The 25,724-nt window shown below is 38.2% G+C and overlaps 1 protein-coding gene across 1 annotated transcript in view; it reads left to right on the forward strand.

Moving 5' to 3' along the window:
- Positions 1 to 970: 970 nt before the first annotated feature.
- Positions 971 to 25,724, forward strand: part of LOC139131215 (prokineticin receptor 2-like) — a 49,823-nt gene continuing 25,069 nt past the window's right edge. The window contains exons 1-2 of the mRNA XM_070697187.1: positions 971 to 1,172; positions 7,988 to 8,848. Coding sequence (XP_070553288.1) covers positions 8,394 to 8,848 — 455 coding nt within the window. The 5' untranslated portion in view covers positions 971 to 1,172; positions 7,988 to 8,393. The remainder of the gene's footprint in view (positions 1,173 to 7,987; positions 8,849 to 25,724) is intronic.

Genomic DNA, 25,724 nt, shown 5'->3' on the forward strand with positions numbered 1-25,724 from the left:
TCTGCTTTTGTTTTTAGGTGTACGGTTAGTTGACGGCAAGAAACAAAGCCACCTCGCCAGCTTTTTCGCAGCGACTGGTGGCTCATCTTCACCTCCTTTCAAGTATTTCAGGTTGCGCACTCTCTGTAAAGACGACGGACGATTCATCTGAACAACCCCGCTCAGGGACATTGACAAGGCGTGACTGATCGTGCGTGTGAGTTCATTTCTACATAATTACAGGCAGGTGTGAATTTGCTTTACAACGCCCAAGTGTCTTCTAAGACAGATAACGACTCGAAAATAAACCAAAAAATGTAACTTTTTACTCCAACTTACCAAGGAAACTTTGAACCATTACCTTTCGTGGTCAAGAACAAAAAAATCGGTGGTTACCGTGCAAAGTAGGTAAGAAAGAAATGATTATCCAATATCTACTGAAACTTGACCTTCAAAATGGCTGCCATCCCTGTGTTAACTCGATAGGGGGAAAATATAATAATAATAATAATAAGCCAGTGAAACTTTTTATTCAATAAGTTTCAAAATTAATCCAACACGTGATAGAACAAAATCTTATAATAAGTCTGAGAGTCCGAATATCTGTCCTTTAGGCGCGTTGACCTAAAGGCCAGATGACAATTTTAATGTCTGTGTAAATGGTTATGAAACAACATCCATGGATTGACAGGATTTGCGGAATAAAGTCCAACAAGTGGATGCTGTCGTTGATGTATAGACTTTCCACATTTAAAACCCACTGGCCTATCGCGTCTTTGTCCGGAGAATCGTGCAAAACAGAACACACGAGACAGAAAATTTAAGACAATATTGCTGTAATAGCACGACCTTAATTTCTGTAATGAGTTGTCAACGCGTACCCATGGTTACGCCGTTCCGTATTTGCATCTCCCACGGTCGTCATTTGTGCGAAGATGAATCACGTGTCTCCTGATTCTATTCAGAAGGAGACCACTCAAGATCCCAGCAGAGCCTCATGGACATTGACCTGCATATACTTATTGTGCTTTTGGCAGCTGGCGGATAACTCCATTGCCACGGTAAAGAGCCACCTTGACGACAAGACATCGAAGCCTCTGCCACGTTTCTTGTAGACACGTTGCCTGTCCAACTCTAAATTAGAACCCAGCGTCGCAAGGGGAGACTCACGGCACTTCCGACAAAAAGTCCAGGTGAGTGACATGGACGCGTGACAACGTTAACCCAACGACACGTGAAATGGCGCTCGAGCTTCATTATACAAAGTCATAATTTTTACCGACGAACTGCGTGTGTGTGTGTTTTTTTTTGTCAGCTGTAACGGTACTAGACTGTAACCTGTCAAATCCTCGGAAAATCATTTGAAGATGACGGTTGTTTGTTGCACAAAACTGAAAACCGACCACCGACAAAACATCGTACAAATCTATATTCAAATGTTCTAATAGTAGCGTTATCATTTCACACGGTGATAAAAATATGGATCAGTAAATTTTCAGCCCAAAATGGAAGTAAATTCGACCACAGTCAGTATTTGGTTTACACTTTTCAATTCAAAAAGATTGTATGTGAGGTAATCTGAATCAGTGTCGATTTAAAATAAAATACTTATTTGTTAGGATTACAGATTCAGTTTTAAAATTAAGGTGTGTATTTCAATATTATTTGATTTCTGTGATCTCCTTACATGTTACAGTCCAAAAGCTGTGACGTCAGCATTAATATTATATTTAAAAATATTCCAATCTTCTCTGTTATATTTTAAATCATCCAATTATAGTGAATTTGTATGTAAACTAAATTACCTGCTTTTACATCCGCCTTTCTCCTATCCATGATGGATTAGTGGAATAAAGTTTTGGGGTTTTCCCGACATTTCAATGCCGAGTGTATACCCAGGTTGGAAATTGTGTTGTGATTGTGATTTCTGAAACAGACAAGGAAAACCAACTGTGCATTGATAACGCAACACTGAACCAGTCTGGACAGAATAGACTAAAAACAGCAATATTTGTGTATTTATAGATGTTTGACAATCGTCATTAATATACAAGATCATAGAATAGGGCTATCGGTTACAAGAAATTTGATTTGGAATTTCACTAGAATGTTGATGCACTATGAGAAAACTGTGAACAATTTTCTTTTCCGATACAAAACTAGCAGTGTCTGTGCATTTGTTTGAAAATTCATACAAAGTAAATGTACTTGATTAGAATAGGGTGTTTGAAAGTGTAGATGTGAACAACAAATGTGATATGGAATTTCACAAAAAATATCAATTCACTTCATATGATAGTCCAGGTGTAAATTATTAACCATTGTTCCTCTGCAAAACTTGTTATATCTGTACATTTATATGTATGTGTTGTTTAATATTGACATTCAGGTTGAATAAGTTTCTTGAGCAACAATAATACTGCACTCTGTACAACTTCAAGCCAGGCCTTGCAAAACATTATTTTCAGTGTATGGATTGCAATATGGCCTATTAATCAGACGTTCGCTGATAGTGCGAACGTAACCAAAAACAACTTAAGTTTACCTGCGAGGCCGGTAATCTTCAACGCACAGTCCCTTTCTGTTTGATTATCGTATGATTCGTAAACAATCTCTCCAGAATACAAATGGTAGATCTAAAGGTATGTTTTTCAGACCATAGGTTGGATGCTTATCCATGGTATGGAACATGATTGGCGTCTTCGTATCCAAAAATATGGCAAGTAAAACGCGTTTCACATGCTTTGTTAGCTGTCGCGGTAGCGTTTGTTACACTTTCGAGTACTTTAGATCTCTTGTGAAATAATCTTACAGTGTCTACATCGCGAAATTTCGACCTGTCAATTCGGTATGTATTTGTTCCTAATGTCAATGCCATTTTTGACGACTGAATTTTTCTCCGCGGAGGCAAGAATACCTTTGTAAACAACAGCGACAACCGTGACTGCTCATTGCACATTATGCATTGCGTTGGCAAGACTGACATTTTGCATTTTCCCCATACCTGAAACTTGATGCAAAGTTGATGTATTTGATTAGAATTAGGGTGTTTGAAAGCGTAGATGCGAACAACAAATGTTATATGGAATTTCACAAAAAATATCAATTCACTTCACATGAGAGTCGAGGTGTAAACTATTAACAATTACTCCTCTGCAAACTTGCTATATCTGTGCACTTATATGTATATGTTGTTTAATATTGACATTCAGGTTGAATAAGGTTCTTGAGCAACAATAATACTGCACTCTGTACGGTAACAGGACAGTTAGTTAACCCCCCCCCCCCGGAAATTTAGTCCCCGGACATTTGCCACCTACCATTTACCCCCCGGCTATTTACCACCGAACACTTACCACACAGGACATTTACCACACAAGACATTTACCACCCGGACAATTACCCCCTCTCTTAAAAATTAATTTTAAAGGATGTCAGATTCATTATCTTTATTTTCAAACTGTTTCAACTTTGTTTTGACATAGCATAGACACTGTCAATGATTCAAACAGCCTTATGGAGTGTATTTTATATATTGGTGATGAAGGAATTTGCAAATATTTTATGAAACATTCTACCCATACAACATGAAACTGAAGATGTGTGTAACTTTCGATGCAACGTGGTTTGGACTAATATTATTAGCTGCCTAGTGTTAGGGTCAAGGTTAGGTTTAGGATAAGGTAATAAAATGATTCGTATAGAAAAATCATTTTAGTCCGTTAACATCATATTGTTGTTATTTTAATGTCATTCATAAGCGCGATTTAAAGACTCACCTTTTTTAAAGCACTATAATTACCAATATATTGGAAGGGTCACCATTTTTCAGTGACCGTTGATGCGTGATTTATTTTTAACGTGTACTGATGCTTACTCCGTAGAATTTTAATCATTTTTATCACTTTTACTGTTTTTACTCTGCAGAAGTTGTCTTCATTTTTAACCATGTACATTTTACCCAATTTGATTTTTTTTACACTTTAGTATCGGGCGTCCGGGTTCCCTTCCCTGATAGGCATAGGGTAAAATTAGAACGTATGGTGACACTTGCCAGGCATAGCAAAAGATAAGTCATGTGGCACCCAGCAGGAGACAGTACTAGAAAAGATGCAAACGCAGTCTCCGCGATTGTCCGGGAACGTCTTTTTTCATCATTTCCTATTTAATATTTGACAAAGCAACATTGTCGTTATAAAAAGTATGTGGGGTAAATATCCGGGTGGTAAATGCCTCGGTGGTAAATGGTTGGTGGTAATTAGCCGTGGGGTAAATGTCTGGTGGTTATTGTCCATAGGGTATTTGTCTGGGTGGTAACTGTCCTGGAACCCTCTGTACAACTCAGACTTCAAGCAAACTATAAGTGAAGGTAAACATTAAAGCCATTGACCTCATTAGTTTTGAATGGCCAATTGTGCTTCAAGTAGTTTGTAGAATTATTTACATCCAAATGTGATCTCTTTTCATCAAAGTAATTGAAACTTTGAATAAAAGTGATTATTTGTAAATGTAGAGAAAGTACTTTAAAAGGTCTAAGGTCAAATGGGAAATCCTTTCATTGAGGTAATATTGGTATGGACCAATGACACGCATCGGTGTTACATTCTCTAAATTTACCAGTTAAAGGTATACTGTCACCTGTTCCAATTTTGCCACAGTTACCATGGAAAGAGAAAATCTAGCCAATCACAGATTTAAGCGGGTGGCCGCTTTTTAAAAACAGCGCCCTCGCATGGGCAATTTGAATACCAAGGAACGCCCCTTTGACCATATATAGGCATATTTAGATTACAGGTGACTGTATACCTTTAAAAAGTCAATCACTTTGAAGCTTATATCGACCGGTAAGCAATCCTACCTCATGACGCAAATGTCTGCTTTCGTTTCTCTCAGCATTGTGGGATTTACTCTCGGATCAAGGGAGAATAATTTGATCTTTCAAAAGTTATGTTTTATTGATGAGGTTAACGCGAAAAGAAAATGGTAACTTGCCTCGGGCAAAATCATTGGACATTATGATAAGACCTTGCAAAAATATTAATCCAAATGCACAGTTTGCACTAGCCCATTAACCCACCGTTGTCTGCAAGGGCGGACGCAAAAATAAAGCTGCGTGAAATGCCTTCGGGGCCATTAAGCTCCAGCGCACCGTCCCTTTCTGATCGATGTAATCTGTCTGTGATTTCTTGTAGTTTTAAAAGTGAAGACAGGCGTCATTACATTTCAGCGCAATTCGTAGAAAGATCTATGAGCGGCTCTTATTAAAGGGCAGAGTGGTTGAAATGTGTTCATTTTAAATTTTTGTTTTGCTTCGTTGACTCTCAGTGGTAGATTATCGCGCCCTCACTGGCATTGCCCTGAAACACTATCGTACATGTAAGTCTGTAAATTCAATCAACCTCTCTGGTTACAAACAGGGGCTTATGCCATGAAGAGATTAATCTTTTCACATGATAGATAAACCAGGTCACAACTCTTATTTAAATAAATATAAAATGGTGCAAGAATCGTTTTGATTAGGTAATCTCAGTAGGTTTAGCATGTACAATTGGGGCTAATTCATAAATGGAGAGAATCGACATCCCCGTAGCTATCGTTTAAGATTTGATGAAATTGTCATGAATATTGATTTTCATCGCCGTATTTTGAAAAGACAATCCACTCATGCCAATGCATAAATCATTTGCATGATCACACACTTTGCATAATTGATGGGCCATCAAGGGTTAGTTCCTCGGACCCGGTAATGTTCAGCGGAACAAATCATGCCGTAAGGGAGTAAGTGTATGCAATACACATATAATGAGGAGATGTGTATTTTGTGGAGTATTGTTACAGCCGATTGTAGGTGTTACAACTTAATGCCTGTCAGTAAGGTCACTCTGCCAATGGCTGCTGAAAGGTGAAACCTTATTGTTCAGTACTGAAACTCTAAGCAGATACTATATAAAGAAATATGACTTTCAGATGGTTCGCGCCCTGAAGGACTTAAAATTTTGTTAAAACTTTTCGTAGGGAAACTTTATATCATTCCCTTTCGAAATAAAGATACAAAATCCGGCGTCACCGTGCAAATTTTGTACTAAAGAGACAGATCAACCAACATTTACCGACATTTGAAATTCAAAATGGCCACCATGCCTTGGTTAACTCTGTGTGGAAAAATAAATTTTCGAATGCAACGAAAACAAGCCGTTGAAAAGTTTTACTTACACCATGATCTTTAAAATGAGCCCTTTCAATTTAAGTTGTAGACCAAAAACAGTACTGTAAAGTTTTTGAGAGTTCAAAATATGTGAATATCTGTTCTCTAGGCGAATTCTACCTTGACATACGACATATCAAAAGTTTTCACATGCCGTACCTTTATAGATGACTCTCGGATAGCTTTCGTCTTTAGGCAAAACATTGCCCGTGCTTTGAGGGGTGGGGGGACTTTTCTCTATATCCAAAAGTTTTGTGGGAAGTCATCGACAATATTGCGATACAGTTACACGTTCATTTGTTACAATCGCAGCTTCAAGATGTTCATTTCGATGTTATTGTGCATCGGTTTTGCAGTCGCTACATTTACAGATTGCAATATTGGAAGCTTTGAAATTTCACTCTACTGGGGAGAAATCTCGTATCCATATTATCAGCCAACCAAAGTTACGCTTTCAGTCAGCGTTACGGATGAATTCCCAAATCTGGGAGAAAATATTTTGATCTTTCAAAGGTTATGATTTATTGATGAGGTTGACGAGAAACGAGAATGTGTAATTTCTATAGGCGAAATCATTGGACATTATAAGACCTTGCAAGACATTACTTTCAGTGTACAGATTGCAACATGGCCTATTATTAATCGGACGTTCGCTGATAGTGCGAACGTAACAAAAAAACACCTTAACGCGTTACAGTGTACCTGCGGGGCCAGTAACCCAACATACAGTCCCTTTCTGTTTGATTATCGTATGATTCGTAAACAATCTCTCCAGAATAAAAATGGTAGATCTAAAGGTAGTTATGTTTTTTAGACTATAGGTTGGATGCTTATCCATTATATGAAATATAATTAGCGTCTTCGCATCCAAAAGAACGGCAAGTAAAACGCATTTCACAGGCTTTGTTAGCGGTAGCTGTTGTTACACTTTCATGTACTTTACTTCTCTTGTGAAATACAGTGTTTGTTTTCCCACATCGAAATTTCGACTTGTCAGTTCGGTAAGTATTTGTTCAATGTAATGAATTGTTCAATTCGATTGAATTTTTCTCCGCACAGGCAAGAATGCATTTTTCAACAACAATACCTCTTATTGCACACTATGCATTTTGGTGGCAACACTAATATTTTTCATTTCGCCACATTTTGGGAAGAAAAAGAAGAAAAAGAAGAAGAAAGAAGAAGGAGGAGGAGAAGAAGAAGACGAAGATTTTTTAACTGAACGTCTAATACTAAATTCAAACTCCTATAGAGAACAGTACATATCAAATCAATTCAATTTTTAAAAACGAAAACGCAAAATGAAATCCAAATGCCGTAAAAAAAGATGAAAAGGAATGACTGTTGAACTGAAAAACATTGAAACAAACTTAAGAAGGAGAAGAAGTTTCCTCGCAAACAAAAAAATAATGAAATTGCGATAAAAGTTCAAGCTGTTGTCCTTTACAGTGTAATGCGCTTTTGGGAATTAGAAACACTCAAACCTTTACGTTTTTTCTGGTCTGCTGCTTTGAAGCTTTCTTGACTTATGTGAAATCTTTGGAGCCTTTGGAATTTTGTTTTAACTGTCTTGTTGTCGTGAAAATCGAAAACATAGTATCATTTAAGAATTCAGCGTAGCAAATAACAAATAGCCACTTTGAATTTAAAACATCGGTAAATTTTAGGTGATTAATATTCTCATCCACGCTTTCATTCTTGATTATAAAAGAGAATGGTATCACGTTTTATTGAGGTAGGTTTCAGAGAGCTTATGTTTTCGATTTGCATGTTAATGAATCCCGCCAAAATCTGTTCTTGCAGCGATCGATCTCCTCTCCCAGACTGCGATTGATGGCATGCACCGAACTGGCTTTCGTCCAATCAAGTCGTCCGTTTCGTCTGCTCACAACAAGAGGGAAGAGCGCCAGCAAGTCGCAGCCTGTCACGACATGTGTGCCGATGGGCCAACACCACATTCGTTGATTTGCCGCGAAGAGCAGGACATTCTCCTGTCGGAGTAGGCGGAACAGTCAAGTCCGTGTCGACTACACTCGGCGGTCGATGGTTGTCAGCCTAGCAGCAGCAAGTGAAGACGACCGCGTAACCCAAACGTGTCGGTAGAGAGAGAGAGAGAGAGAGAGAGAGAGAGAGAGAGAGAGAGAGAGAGAGAGAGAGAGAGAGAGAGAGAGAGAGAGAGAGGGTGCTTGTAATATATTTTGTGTTTAATATGACTTTATACTCCGACTATCCGGCAATGAAGGAATTTTCCCTGCTTGACCCGTCTAACATCTCCAACCAATACAATGAGGTCTACTTTAACTATTACTACTCTTCGGAAAGCGCACTCGCCTCCAATTCATCGGTGCCCGACATACATCCCGCCGCCAAGGTGGTACTGTGCCTCGTCTACTCTCTGATGATAGTCGTGTGTGGGATCGGCAACGTCGTTCTCATGTACATTTTGTTGCGCTACCAGAAGATGCGAACTGTGCCCAACTTTCTCATCGCTAACTTGGCGGCGTCAGATTTCCTGGTGGCCGTCTTGGTTGCTCCGTTGAACCTGACTTTCTACCTCAAGCAGACTTGGTCCTTCGGGAAGCACTTGTGCGTTGCGGCTGCCTACGTCAAAATGATGTCTCTCTATGTCTCGACCAACTCTCTTCTGTTCATCGCCATCGATAGGTAAGCCCTAAATGTTAAATTCCTATGTGTCCGACTTTAAGTTAAAAAGCGGGGGGTATCGTTTGACGAGCCACAAAGATGTGAGCGTGAATACGCGTCACCCTTTGCATGCTGGTACTTTGGTTCCCCCCCCCCCCGACGTCTGTTTGTCGCTGTCGGGGAGTGAGACACAATGATCAAGTGCAAGATTTGAACCGGCGTTCCTTATCACTGGCACCGAGGCGTTGTTTTGGTTCGACTCGGTTTCGATAAAATGTCTCATCGTTAGAAATCTTTATAATCATCGAAAGTACAAGACTTCTGCTCTTGTCGGTGTAAAGGGGAAAAGACATCTTTGATTTCAAGTATGATAACCTGCTTAAATGATGGTTCTCTTGTGCCGTACAGTCATATTTTCGATAAATTAACCCAGAACGAATTCGAATACGAGGAAAATCACAATCACAGCGCCACCTCTTGCCCGTGATATATCCGAAATGACGGCACAGAAATCATTTGCGGGAACTGTCCCGGGATGTATACTGAAGCTGATGTCAAATTTCATTCGTGAGTCCGGATACGTAGAGGGCAAACATGTTCTTGACAACGCGGAGAGTAGTCGCGACTTTGCAAACAGTGACGGGCCTTAGGCGCGTTGTAAGAGCGCCATGTGAAACAGTACGACTTTGTTTGTTCGGTTAATATCACATAAAGTAAACACTTCCAGTGTCAGCACATATCCAGGGTAGCTAGTGTCTGCTAACGCTAGCCTAGAAGCATTTCCTGGCTAAAATGCCAGCCCAGTCTTTGTGACGATCCCTTATCTACAAGCCTGAGGAAAATGGTCCACCTCGTTTTGTGATTTCGTTTTGAAAAATAAAGTCGGATCCATAATTACGCCGAGACACTAGTATGTGAGTCCGTCGAAATGGCAAGTCAACACGAATATGAAAGTGCGCGTCTAATAGACGCCGCGCACAGTTTACATTCTTTTACCATTTTCATAGATTCCTTATATACTGATGCACTGTGTGGGGCATCGATGTGACATTGAGGGAGGGTACATTTGACGATCAGAGTATGCGATTTTAATTTTTGACACTGTGTATTGCAAGCAGTTGGCTGGTGAAATCCTTACCGTCGATAAAGCGTTGAAGTACGGTCAAAGTAAATCAAAACAATATATAGCCATGATATGGTAGTTAGCACCTCGCTCGACATTAAAAGACCTAAACCTTTTCACAAACTTTCCTTAAAAACTTACAACCATCCCCTTTTGAAATCAAGAATAGAAATCAGGGATCACTGTGCAAACTTTTGTAATAAAGAGAATATATATATATATATATATATATATATATATAATATATATATATATATATATATATATATTTTAATAAAGAGAATATATATATATATATATATATATATATATATATATATATATATATATATATATATATATATATATATATATAAGCTTATATATTCCACTTCATTCCACGGTAACAAAGAGATCTTTTTGCATTAAAGATGATGTAAATTGTAAATCTACTAATGTAATATACGCCCTAACATGCCGTACCTTTAATATTCAATATATTGGCTAGACCACACAACCTTTTCATAAGAGAATGTACGGACATCGTTCCAATATCAAAACGAACAGAAAAGATAGATCCCCATATATTATACCTCACTTCAGGATGTCAGGACACTCCTTATGTGATAATGCTTTAACGGCAACGATCATCTGTCGTTTACCTAATCCCAACACGGAAACAATGAAACAATTAGAAAGCTTGTGGATACAGAAAATGAGAGCAACACGTCCTCAAGGACTATATGCATATGACCCCGCAGGAATTCAAAACTATCTTTCCATGCACTGTTCATTTCCCGCTCGTTTCGTCATGTGATTATCTTCTTTTGTTTATCTCGGACATGCGTACTGTAGTAAGTCTTGTTTCTGTTCATTGCGTCAACTGCGAAGCCTGATGAAGGTGTGCTAGCCACATCGAAACGTTGCTTTAAACAAGTTCTCTTTGGGATTTGAAGTAAGGGAAAACTTTAGAACAATACTATCTGAAGGTTCTACTAGTCAACGTATTTTGATATATATATATATATATATATATATATATATATATATATATATATATATATATATATATATATATATATATATATATTCAGAATTAGTCATACTGTTTAAATTCACTCGGACGGAAATAAGTACAGCCATGGTGTATAGTAAAGTCATGTAGATGCAAAGAGTGGATCACTATGTGTTATATATATATATATATATATATATATATATATATATATATATATATATATATATATATATATATTATGTGTGTGTGTGTGTGTGTGTGTGTGTGTGTGTATATCACTATGTGTTATATATATATATATGTATGTGTGTGTGTGTGAGTGTGTATAATATATATATATATATATATATATATATATATATATATATATATATTATATATATACATTTACCATATAAAATATATCAAAACATTAATTTTTCGATTTTCAATAAAAAAACAAAAAAACAAAACAAAGCACTTACAAGAAAGCTTTACTTACTTCACGAACTTCAAAATGTTCCCCTAAGAAGCGGTAGGCCAATAGAGTGTTGTACAAATTTGAGAGTCCGAATATCTCTCCCTGAGGCGACGTATACAAAACCGATTATTTAATGTTCTTCTATGCTCTATTGTAGTTGAGCAAAAATAGTCGGCTGGCCACGTTTCAGTGCACGGTGTAGTCTTTGGCGTCTAGGTCGACATATTGTCTGCGATGTAGTACTAAAGAAATAAAACGGAAAATGTGATCAATTTGGAAGAGGAACGACTGTTTATCTTGGAAACCTAAAGCAAACGATATCTTCTTCCATAGTCAATTTTCTTCTGCAAGACCCTTCGTTGAACGTGCGTGTAAATACGACACCGGGACAAACCAGTAAAGGGCGGAAGATATTGAATTGTTGTCGTCGAGGTTTTCTTACGTAAACCTTTCAAATTGGCCACCACTCTTTAGACCGGTTGTTCTGCATTAATTATTTACCATGAAATTTGTTTTCTTCGAGAAGGAGATCCTTGTACCAGGAGAACGTACAATGTGTGACTGACCTTCATACTTCTTAAGGTATAGTTTGCACCTTTAAAGTGAAAGACTTAAACTTTTGCTCGAACTTTCCTTATGAACCTTTCAACCATTCTCATACTAAATTAATAATAAAAATCGGGAGGGGGGGGGTCAGTGTGTAAATTTTGGTACAAGAAAACAAATAATCGAAGATTAACCAATATTTAAAATTCAGAATGGTCGCCATCACTGTGTTAACTCCATAAAGAAAAACCAAATTTGATTTTCGGATAACTAAGCCATTGCAAAGTTTTATTACATTAAGAGCTTTAAAATGAATCCCAACAAGTGGTAGATCAGAAAAGAATTGAGAAAGTTTGTTCTACTAAGAAGGTTAGAGTTCACAGGTTTCTGCGACCATCCATATTTTGATACAATTCATATTGTCGTGAACAAATTAGCATATTTCTTCTGCAACTTGGTTACTCTAACAGGCATCTCTGCACTCGGGAGCTCTTGCACATGACAAAATTGTATATCTCCCTTCACTTTTTAATTACTTTCCAACAACTTTCACTAGCTTAATCTCCAAAAGCATGAAAATGACACAAATCAGTTTCTGTTGGGGCGAACCTTTTTCAAAATTTTCGAAAAAAACGAGCGTGCATAGCTGATAAACTTTTAATCTCAACTCTCTTTTTAATTTGAAGAATTCTATCTGAATTTGAATGAATTCAGTCTTTGAAGGACAATTTTTCTAGATACGTGCCCGAGACAAAAGAACAGTACATCGAGTACCAACTCCTTCAGTTTCACATTTTATGTTAAAGTTTGAGTCCTTAAGTCACACTTTCGTGGTGCATACTACCTTAAAGCAATATAAAAACTCTCTTGCAATGTTGCGATGACAGACATTCATAGCTAGCAATCCCGCCTGTAGCGTGCGCCTTACGTCGCACTATAGCGTTTGATATAGATAAAGTTTAAGAGGATATAATCAAGGATTTCTGGGATAATCGTATGTTTTCCCAAGCCATTATTACTTAGCTACTTTTGAATGCTTCCGTATCGCTTCAATGATAATGGAAAAGTATAGAGCACAATGGCCGATGTACTGATGGCGACCTTTCGCCCGGGCCGTCGCTACTTACGCCGAAATTAATAACTCTTCCTTCAAATAGGAGTCATTAATCCGTCAGCATCTTTTTTTTAAACAATAATAAAAGATTTTTGTTCGAAAGTAACAGCGAAAGATTCCCGGTTTTCGAAATCGTTGGCGCGGCGTATATTGACTTGCTCCGTATGTCTTGTCAGGTAGAGAGCCTGGACGAACGACCTGAATGATGTAAATGCATCGTAGCGTAATAATATTTTTAAAAATTTACATAGAGAATTTACTCGGAATACAACAAAGTGCATTTCCTATTTTTATTATCTTTATTTTATCATTCAGAACATTCTCATTCGCCCAGGCAATGGGCGCCATTGTGCAGTTCGATGGTATACAATACTCTGCGATATTGCACCGTATTGTATATATTGCGTTGATGAGCTGAACTCTCTGCACCCCCATCCCCGCAGGGAATAGAACAAGAAACCGCAGTTGATACAAGAAATAATAATTCTCAAGAAGGTACAGGACATTACAAAAACTGCTGTTTATTAGTAAAGATTCAAGAATATTAGTTGACTAATTGTAGCCTTTGCGGCGAACCGTAAACTCTAGGTGCTCCAGGGTTTATGTGGACAAAACCGATGTATTTTATCGACAGATGCGAGTAAGCATACGATATTTTCAGGAATTTTATTGGCAGACTTACGTGTATACAGGTACATTTGATGTACCTAAATAAATCTTGTCGTATTATGAATCATAATGCTTTATATATAGATATGGCCTATCCTGATGTTCTCTGAGGACGTGCACGTATTATATCTTTGGTAACGTATATATTGTAAGAAGAAATGCCGTTTAGATAGACGAGGCCTCTATGACGGCAAACATTCAATTTTTTGTTGCATATGTAAGAGTTTCGGCTGGGAACAAGGGAAACAACATGATCATGGCTGCTCGTCCATCATGTTTGAAAAACGGGCGAACGAGGTTTCGCGCGAATCTTGGTCCTACTTAATCATTCTTTGTTCTGAATTTGACTCTTGCAAATGGAAGATCGTCACTGAAACCTAAGAGGACAACTTCCAGTATCTGTAACTTTTGATGAATTTTTCCCACTATTATTTCAACTATAGTTCCGCGTTCTTCTCTCCAAAGCATGCTGAGATACCCAGTATTCAGCTGATCAACTCAGTCTGTACAATGCGTCATGTGTAGACTGCTTTGCTATTGTTGACAAGTGAATTCTGGTACGGACTTGAATTTAAATGCGAACAATAACATTGCATTCAAGCTAAATAGGTGTTTAGCATGCATTGCTTTGGGAACTTACAGTGGACCCCCCCCCCCGCAAAAAAGAAAAACGTCACTAAAGTTACAGCTTGTGGCCCCTTTTTACCAATTATATATACATGCCCATTATACTTATCGGTTAGCGTTGTATCATTACTGATGCCGCTCTGGTGTGTCCAGTACTACATCCCACTCAACACTTTCAGACAACAGGCATAAAAACCTCACCCCCCGGATATCAAAGAAAGGATTAGGCTTAATATCCTAAATCTACTGATTTTGACAGCTGGGATTATTTTCTTACCTACGGCGCGCTAGGAACCACATGCCCACATTCGTATTTATGTCATCAACGATCTACTCGATATCAGCAACGTCACGCATTGGCAGGGGTTTCAAGAAAACAACGCAGAGAAAAAAACCGGTGTCGACTGTCGGTTCAGCGGTCCGTCAACGTCAAGATCCATTATGTCGTCCGGTATGTTTTAATCCCCCACCAAATCCTAGCCAATGTTAGCATGTATCTTGTGACTGTCAAATGGATTTTATCATTTTTCCAAGCTGTTAGCGGCATTTGGGACTAAAATTGGTGCTAAACGAGGAAAAGAAAATTCCGTAGCGAGCAGCATTCATAGTGATGTGACACATAAATCAATATCGAATAGAAGACTTAGCAAACTGATGACCTTTGACCAAACATTGTTCGCAAGATTGTTTACGCTACCGGTCTAGACGATCCTACTGTTTCATATATATATATATATTATATATTATATATATATATATATATATATATATATATATATATATATATATATATTTATATTTATATCACAAATTACTTCAAAACAATATTAATCTGTATCTGCTCTCTCATTTATATGGTTGGGGCGTACCATTCTATTGTCAGTTGGTGTTAACATTTGATAATAACATTCGTTTTGGTGGCGACATTTTGAAACCAAGTCAGATTGTTTGTTTAACAGCGTAGATTTGTCAGTATTAATAATGTGTAGCTTTTCTGATATACAAAGATTACATCGCTTGCTTATCTTAGAGTAACTCGATTCTTTGTCAATAATTGACCACAAGACGTCAAAGACCTGGTTCTTGTCTTTTGAAGACAAATATAAATATATACACAGATATATATATATATATATATATATATATATATATATATATATATATATATATATATATATATATATATATATATATATATATACAATGTATATATATATGTATGTGTGTGTGTGTGTGTGTATGTACGTATTTGTTTGTGTAGTGTACATTCTTGACCCCTTGGCGATGCTCTCTTCTACGCAAATGAATCGTAGTGCTCTATTGTAATCAATTGTCTCCCAAATAAACAAGCAAAAAAACCAAATAAATAAATACATAAGTAAATAAATAAATAGGACATGATCAAATGCCTCATGCATTGTAAGCAGTTGCAATCGGTTATGGTAACGCTCATTGATGTCGTAATGCATGCATTTTCCTTTCTATATGTGTATTACCAAAACAAAAATGCCTTGCAGTCAGCCGACCTGCCTGTACCCTATTTGGAATCCTCAAGCTCTAATTTTTCCCTTTATCGCATTTTTAAAATCACGCAGGCTTTGAAATTTTCCAATTGTTTATTTGTCAAAAATAAAACACAATGATAAAAAAATTAAAAAAAATTCCCGACCGGTCTACTCCATTTCATGAGGGCATGTTTAGGGAAACACAATATTTTTTTATTCCTGAGTAATTTTAGCGTCGATTATTCAGCATGATTTACAGTACTATTTGTCTCCTCTCCCCCTCCAAAAACGCCATGGCGTTTACGTGAATCGAGTCCAACGGATAAATAGTCGTTGGTATGATGGATATTATGAAATATAACCGTTTGTAGGCAAATAATATAAATCACGTTTCGAGACTCTAAAAGCGCCCACTTTGTGATTGCATCTGTCCGGGATAAATGCTGTAAATTTAGGTTAGACGCACTTCAGGTAATGCGTGAACTTTAGAACTTACATCCTCCATCTTTCCATTAATCGACCACCTACCGATTGTACTCAGAGTCATTTTCGACATTAAAGCGACATGGCATATGTGCTGAAGGCGACGAAACCATGCGCTAATGGCTGGGAAACGCATTTCATGACGTTGTCGCTTCCGTTCTCTCATAAGAAACCTGCAATGCCCTATCAGAGTGCTCCAAAGGTAGGGCATAGCAGCTGCACGCTGCTGATGTGTTGTATCGGGTTGCATTACCACGGCGAAGGCAAATACGACGTGTGATTCAAGCGCCCGGTTGACGGCCATTAACAGGACTTTTTTGGACGCGCCAATAAGCCGGGACGCAGAGGATAGCTTAGCCGAGCATATGGCCGCTAGCTTGTGACGCATGGGCTGTACAGGCAATTGTTACGCAGTCGACTCATTCCTCAAGGATTTTCCGAACATTTACACAAAGGTTCATATATCTAGCTGTTGTTGACACCGATGTTATAAATTAAGGCACCAGTACCTCAATTGTAATTTGATTTGCATACAAAGCGGGCACTATATAACGGCAAGATAACTGGAGTTTTATGAGCATGTTTTATAAAATGAAGTAATTCAATTTCGTTTTGTTCATGATGACTCAACTATTATTGTCATTTTCTATTTGTCCCTTGGACCTTGATTTATAATATGTTCCTCGTTTGGCACAAACTGCAAGAGATCAAAATTTCTCAACTCCAAGGTACGCTGGGAGTACACAAGTGTGGGATCGAGACTGTGCTATCGCGCGGAAGAAACACACATTCCTCATATTCGTTTGACAAATGCTCATTGGTCATTCGCTGTTTCTGCGCTTACTGTATGCCTATAGCGCGGGCAGACGACACACTTCAAAGTGATTTTGTGTACTCGCCCATCGGTAAGTAATATATGAAATGTACCAAAGCAGTACATGATCATGTGAAAAAGTTGGTTTGACTAACCAACCGCAAAATGATTATTACATAACGCCTTTAGAGGCAAAACAGTGACAAGGAAACGTTTTGCCATGAAAAGCACGCTTCTTTCAGCATTTGCTCACGGTTGATGTCGACCGAACTTTTTGAAGGGGAGTGATGTCACTGATGAGCGTGGTGTTTCTGTATTACAGTAAATTAACTGCGGTTTTTGCAAGTATTTACAAATGTCAGAAAAACAGTCCCAAACACCAGTAGATGTCATATTCTCACCTCCTTTGGGATTTCCTGTCTCACACATGTCTCCATGACAGAAATTTCCGGACGAGAGTCCAACATTCCACTTCAACTCATTTAGGTTTTGGGATTTTATGGAGCTGATAGGATGGTCTCGCTTAAGTATTGCAAAAGATAATGCAAGAAGGCTCGTACCTAAAATCGTTATTCAAAGCATAATACATTTGTAAGATTATTCAAAAAGAAGTACAGCAGGAATGACGATTTATTTGTGACATTTGATGTCGCCATTTCTCGAAACGTCATTCGTTTTGGGTAAATTGATACCGACATAAGGAGCAAACCCATGTAAAGCGCAGAGCAAACTCACATCAGAGTGCCATGCAGATTAGTTTCGTTATAAAGTCTGAGGTACAAGGACGTTACCCGCGGGACTGCACGGGAATTACTTTTACATTTACGCTGATGCAATTCAAAGCAAAAAATATCTGGGTCATGAGGAGAAAAACCCTGACAAGATCATTTGATCCCACTTAAAAAGTCAAGTTTTGGTCTCCCTTACCGAATAATCTCCTTTCTTTTAGATTAGAGGAAACTTTATCGGAAACAGTGTCAGAAAGGCCATGGCATATTTCTTCAAGCAATGTAAAGTCAAAAAGTCTGCCGCAAACGTGAGGAGTGTTGGAACCCATCTTAAAACGTATAGCTGTATTTCATTATCCTAAAGCAGTTGGGGTCAGTGTTAGGGTCACATTTAAATTGGATTTCCCTCAAGGAAATGACCTCGCTATCTAGCTGTGGATCGGACCAATGAATTATTTCCAAAGTGCAGTGATATATGTTTTATTTGAAGCTTGTCATACTTTTATGAATTAAGGCTTAGTATGTAGTGAAAACATCATAAAGGTATTTTTACTCACAGGACTGTTTAAAAACCATTGACGTTCAAAATGCGTACAATTTTCAGTTGCCCATGAATTTCATTTATTTATTTCAATGTTCTCGGTTTCTCCTTCTCTTTCGTGACTATATTACATCGCAATTTGATTTTTAAATCGTATTAACATCTGAGACGAGAGGGCTCTTAACAGTGTCTGAGCTTGTCTTGGTCAAGCATAACTGTATACCCGATTGCTAATCAAAGTTATATCTCACTGCACAACGTAACAGTTCGTGTAAACCCATGTAACGCAGTTGGAAAGAGAATAGGAATAATATGGAACCCGAGAAGAATCAACATTACGCCATTTTACTAATTGCACTACTAGGTATTAATTTCTCACAATTTCTACAACCTTAAATGCTTTAACCATATTACACGATTTATTTTATGTCAAATTGTCGGTTTCGTTGACTGCAAATTCTTCATGACGATTGTCGAGACCTGACCCTTGGTTGCGGCACAGTCCCTCCACACATGACTGCTATTGCAGGCACTTGCGCCGCGTTAAAGGAACAAAGTTGCTCTTTTTTCTATATCAAGAATTCATTGGATACATGCATAAACATCACGTGGCGTACTAAATGATGACTATGCATTACTGCCAAAGTGTCAAAACTTACTCCCTATTGTCCATATATGAAGGAATTGAGAGCAACGGTTGACCGTTTACGGTTTTTACTGGACAAGTGCGAAAAGAAAGCATAATATCATTTAACGGGCCATGCGTGACCAGCAACACATCGTTATCCCCCGAGACCGAAGACCGAGGGGTAGTGTTTCTGGCAACGTAAGGCCACTAGGGGTATTAAGTCTAACCACAAACATTCTGTGAAAATGCGCATTGTCCTTAATTTGTTGATATTAGAACAGAAACAAGTGGATTCGCGATTACCATTAACGTTTATCAACAGATTCGGGTGACAAGACAGCCAATTGAAATTGACATGCTCGGCCCAGCCCTGCCTAATTTTGGCTTTCCTCTTTGGCGCCAGTGGTCAGCTCGTCGTCATATTATTCCTTCAACGAGCATGTTGGCTATTCTTTGTTCCTTCGAGATATTATTTTACATCATGACGCGTCTAGGACGTGTTTTTTGCTCACGCTTCGCAATATCACTATTGGCAACACTGAACGCTAACCGACACCTGGGTCCGCTGAAATGCCATTCTACTGCTACATTCGGACCTGAACTTGGATGTTTCTTGTTTTTCCAATGGCTGTCCTTCAGATCAACATCTCGATTTGGGTATTCCTTTCCTCGCATTCGGGTCGCTCTCCTTGATCGCGACAAATATCTGTTATACTGGGCAGCGTTACTTTTATCCACACCAAAGTTATTATCGCTGATGCATGTTTGTAATAATCTATGTGCATACCATCAGTACAAATACCATCAGGAGGCTTGATAATCATAGTTTCTATCATATGACATAGACACCCATCGAGCAGAATGCCAAGAGGAGTCGCATTTCATCTATTAAATTTCTCTAAGAAATATAACCTTTGTCTAATTCTGTATAATTTGTTATTTTAAACATTGAAGTTTTGCCCGCTATTTTCTCGTTTCAATTTCGCTAATGGTCTAATCCGTAAAATTAATGAATTTTCTGCCGTCGGTTGGGAATTCTGCTGGTAGGCAGAATTGTCTCCCGAGGCTATCTGAAGCCTGGTGTAGCGAATCGCGGATGCATTGTTTTGATTGAGTTTGTGGGCGATGCACGGTAGTGAATATGTACGTACGTGTGACAATGTTTTTATATGAACTTTGCAGCTGTGTGGAGAGGTCGCTGTCAGAAAACTGCAATAATATCGCTCGCTTAGGTAGTCTTCTTTTTTTTTTAAATATGGGGCTTTGGTTTTGGGGTTCTGCCATAATAGCTGACGATGTCCTCGCTATGTGATCAGCATGTACTAAAAGTTGTTAGCCGGCATTCGATAGAGAAATTACTTAATTGTAATCTGTGGACACTATTTTTGTTACTTAGCCTATTAGCGTATAGTTGTATATATATATATATATATATATATATATATATATATATATATATATATATATATAATATATATATATATTATATTATATATATATATATATATATATATATATATATATATATATATATATATATATATATATATATATATATAAATAATAAACATATTGCTTAAGTACAAAGTAATGACATCTATTACTTAAGTTTCAATTTTATTTTATGCGTTCATTTTCTTCGATGACATACTCTACATAACATGAATAAAAGGCCGGTAACTGTAACTGTTATTGATTTTTTTAAGATATTTGTTGTGTATGTCAGTGCCAGGTTCTTGTTTAAATCACCAAAGCATAGTGAAACATCTATTTATCTTGCTAACACAGCGTATGCGTGTAAAATTTAACTTGTATTGTTTAAATTGAATTTTAGTCTGGAAGAGAATTCACTTGTGAACAATTACAAGGCAGTCTGTAATTGTAAAGACTGAGTTTAAGAGTTGTCTGTTAAGGTGGTATGCGCCTAGAAAGTGAAAGACTTATACTTTTGCTCAAACTTTCCTCGAGGAAGAGTTCAACCATTCTCTGCAAAATCAAAAATTAAAATTGGAGGTCAGCTTGCAAATTTTATACTAAAGAAAAACAAATTACCCCAAATTTATCGATATATGACATTCAAAATGGCGCTATAACTCAATGGAGAAAAAAATAAATTTTCGATTTTCGAAAAACTAAGACGTTTGAAAGTTTTCTTACACTAACTTTTAAATGAACCCCCATAAGAGGTAGATCGGAAAGAATTGTAAAACTTCGAGAGTTAGATTATCTGTCCCCGAGGAGCATACTTTCAGGAGAAGAAGAAACTATGGTTGTCATTAAAGGCAAAAATATCGAAAAAGCATCTAAAGTTACCGCTACTGGTCCTGATAGGGAGAACGTGTAGCCCATGGGATCCCAGAACTATAAATGTGTCCAACGCTCATAGCGAATCCTTTGTCTTATGGAACTGCGTGCCTTTCGTTTCTGAAGGACGACGATTTTCTCCTGCAAATGACTAATGCACTGATGCCTGACAATGGGTCCGATAATCACCAGACGATTCATCCTTCACATGCCCGATTCATGAAAGCGCCAAGATTTGTGAAGTATCAAATGATATCGTTTACGTCTCGGCCTACTTACTCCTTTTCGCACTCCAATAAATGAATATTCGCTGAAACTTGGAACCTGGAACCTCGTTTCTGTAACCCGCAAATTTAGCACGTAATAATTTCTGGAGTTAGACAAAATAAAAAACATGTTAACATGTGCAGTTTTTAATGACCAGGAGAATGCTTTGTTGAAATCAATACATAAATCAAAGGGTGTTTACATGTGCTTGAGGTCATTAGCCTTTTTTGTTATCGGAAAAAAAAACTCTCTCCAATGTACACTCAACTTTCCATCTTGTGTTCCACATTTTCATGAGTAAAGGTTGGAAAAAGACAAAACAATATTTCACAATAATCTTAGTATGTCGGCACGGTTGCGCCACAAAAATATTAGCTGTCAACAGCCAAAATCGGAAATGAATTGTAGCGTTCAATCGAGTAGCGATAAAATTGTATGTAGAATTTTAAAACAACATCTGATATTTTAGGTAATAAAATTAGCAAGTGAATGACCAATACTGATAAAACGCATTATCGCTAACATTTCCGATACCTCATATTCCCAAACATGATGGATACGAAGTTGAAATCATTAAATTTTTAACGACGACGATTGAAGAAAGAGATTAGGTTATTACTTAGCAATCTATTCCGATCGTATTAATGAATAAATAATCATTATACAAACTACCAAGGGAGGAACTGATAATGTTTCAATGGTGACTTCTGTTATTCGGTGAATTCGTATCGGTGAACGTTTCTCTGATATATGTATGTTTGTAGTTCTCGCTTATCAGTCTTGATGCTTGCATTTTAACAAAATGCTATCTATGAATCTGCCCGCTTCAGCCACTGAGGGCAATTATAGCTCACGCAGCGGGCCGCCCAAAACGTCAGGCAGTACAGTACGATAAGAGTAAATCTTGACGGCACGATCGCCGCCATTAAAATCCCATGATTCTTGTGTTTGCGTCATCGTACATCACGGCCCAGAATCAATAATTTTCACTTTAATTAATAGTTGTAAGCAATAAAGTTATAAAACTACTAAATTAACTGAAAAAAAAACCTAAAATATATCAAATAACATCTACATATCGGGATAAAAGATATCACTTCTTTCGATAGCATCGAGAACATGCGCGCGCAGCACGCTGGCATCTGCCTTGTGTCAAGGTACACCTCCGTCGCACAAAATGTGCTGCAGCTCGTTCAGTAGTCGATCTCAGCAAGGTCAGTGAAGGCAGCGAGGCGGTCAACACCATTGCAGAGGAGTATCTTAAGAATATCTTCATCCAGAGTCTATCTACTACGACCTTTGAACTGTCACTTTTATTGAAATTATATAGCTGCGCGAGCTTATTGGCTGAGCCCTAGTATTATATAGCTTGTTATTGGATAGAAACATAAGCTGTAAAACGGAACCAGTGTTATGAAAAGTTTGGGGTTGCAACAGGAATAAAGTAAACAGAAAGAAAAGAGCGGAAAAACCGCGGGCCAGCAGCACGATCCTCATCAAAAGCCACTGTGTACACGTGCAATCATCGGCTCCACTTTGTCGAAGGATCGAACCGTCAGCAAGGTGTGATAATCGGGAAGACGATGGGTCCCCTAGGCCAAGCGTAGTCCCTTGTGCATTTTGTCGTCGCAACTCGACTGCAATTTCACCGAAGCAACGTTCAGTGTCTCGGGCCATCTGTACGGCTCATATAAGGTTTCTTCATCGACAAAAAAGAGAGGGATCAAAAACGAGGACTATCGGCGGTCTGCGCAGACCTACTGATACTCGTATATCGTTTTCAGGTCCTTGAAAAAAATCACCGTACACTGCCCTCTGTGCTGAATGTACCATAACACCAATTTAAAAGTGAAATATCTACTCTCAACACTTTTGAATCTAATTCAAAGAGGAGTAGTAGAGAGTAGTACTAGAGAGAGTAGATATACCATGGCGTAGACATACATCATGGAACTCTCCAAATTTCAATTTCGTAAATTGCGTCCACGTCTGCATGCCTGCGTATACGTGTTACAACATGTCACATGCTCATTCCGAGCAGCGATTCGCCAGAATACGTCACGTGATGAGAAAATAGATATGTCTCCACCCCACTGGTTCGGAAAGTGACGTCGGGGGCATTTTTGGAAATGTTCCAGGTCACGTGACCGTACTCTTAGTGTCGTCTGCAGATTTGAAACAATGGCGGGTGACTAGAACCTGTTGAGCGGCCGGGATGAGTGACCAGCCTCTAACTAAAACAGCAAGATTTTCCACTCCAGCAGAACCTGAACTTGAATAGCTCAATAACTACAAAGAATCAAGTGTAACCAAGGATGCTATGTGGCATACTTTTGATATTTTTTTGCCTTTTTTGTGAAGTCGGCACTTCTGTTACCTCTGCGGAGAACTCGCCAAGTGAACTCTTTTTCTTACAAAAAGTTCATATGTTACACTACCAAAGCATACATATTACAAACAATAACATAAACAACATGAGCGAGTGATTGTTATGAAACAACCGATAACCGGGTCTTTATGCGGGCCATAGCACCTGTTTATTACCCTATTGGCCGTGTTCTACAAGGAACACATCTTTAGCCACCTCGACCTACGGCCTCAGGGGAATAGCAATGTAAATCTGGTAACGTACGGCCCCTCGGGGCAATAAGCGGGCGCTATGACCCTCGTGACTAGATAATAAATAGGTGTTCAATATTAGCATTGGGCATAACCTCTGCAGCAGAACAAAAAGTCCCGTGTCTTATCATTTCTCGGATTTCATATTTTCCGTACATGTGCATTACACATATGTACCTCCGACAGTGACATTTACGTTTCCAGTTTGTCAGTTTTCAATTATTGTAGTCTATTCTATAATGAATATGAAGACTGCTGAGATCAAATTTCATCTATAGCGGTAACCACATTTACATGAATTCATTGATTCGGATATTGTTATAATAAACGCATCCTTGTTGAGTCACTAGGTCAATTATATGGTTCTGAGCAAAGTACATTATTTTCGATAGGGATCACGGGTACTTTTAGCGGTACGCCCAGGATGTCGATATGTTACGTCGAATGCTACTTCGAGACAATCGATCATCTTTTAAAAACACAGTAGCTTCATAAATTACGGCCCCGTAGGTCTGCGATCCGATTGTGATGTTATGTGTTTGCAATGTTTACATAGACTTCAGGCGAGCATATCCTTCGTTACAGTTGCTAAAATGACGATGCCAGACTTACTTTGAAGAAAGACGCGCTCGACGAACGGTGGATAATAGAAGGTGGCGTGCTCGGAAAGTAGTTTTAAGTGGAACGTGACACTGTAGCACCGCTTAGACTAATCAACACTTTTCGTCGGGAGATGGCAAGCTACGATTGAGAAAACAGACACAATAAGCCGACAGATTTGACACTTCTTTATCTCAGATTATTAGTTTTGAAAGCAAGATTTTTTTAGGTATGAAAAGGTCTTTTATGCATCCGACTGAAGTCATGTCAAGACATCCAAGGCCTCTCCTTGTATACTACTTGATATTGCTTGCGGATAGTTGAAATTTTCTGGAGATTTTACATCGTCGTCACCACAGTAATCATTATGGTTTGATTTGACAAGAAACACAAAGAATGATTAAAAGCATGAAATGCCCTTTATCGCTAGGTGAAAGTATCATTTTGCGTGCCTGTCATTGCACATTATACAACCGATAAACTTACGCGCCGATGTGTGATGGACACGTTTAACTTTATAGGTCAGAATGGTCAATTTAATTTAAGGTAGAGACGATTTTGTACTGAAGGTTTTTATGTCATGGTTTGTAGAAGAAGAGTTACAGACTGCTGGGAATGACACACTGACGGCTTACACAGTTTGAACAGCCGTGAATTGTTAAGCCGCACATGATTAAGCATTAAATCAAAGGCACTATATCCCTGTCTCGACAAACCCTCATAAAACTGCCAAGATACCCTTTCCGGGACATGGTTCACTGCGGCAAAGGGACTTTTGACTTCAAAAGACAATTTCCATGTATTGAAAAAACTTTAAATATTGAGAACTTTAACATAATGTGTTACGTGACAAATTTACAAGTTGACAGCAT

This window comes from Ptychodera flava, chromosome 4 (assembly GCF_041260155.1).
Source record: "Ptychodera flava strain L36383 chromosome 4, AS_Pfla_20210202, whole genome shotgun sequence".
Lineage (NCBI taxonomy): Eukaryota > Metazoa > Hemichordata > Enteropneusta > Ptychoderidae > Ptychodera > Ptychodera flava.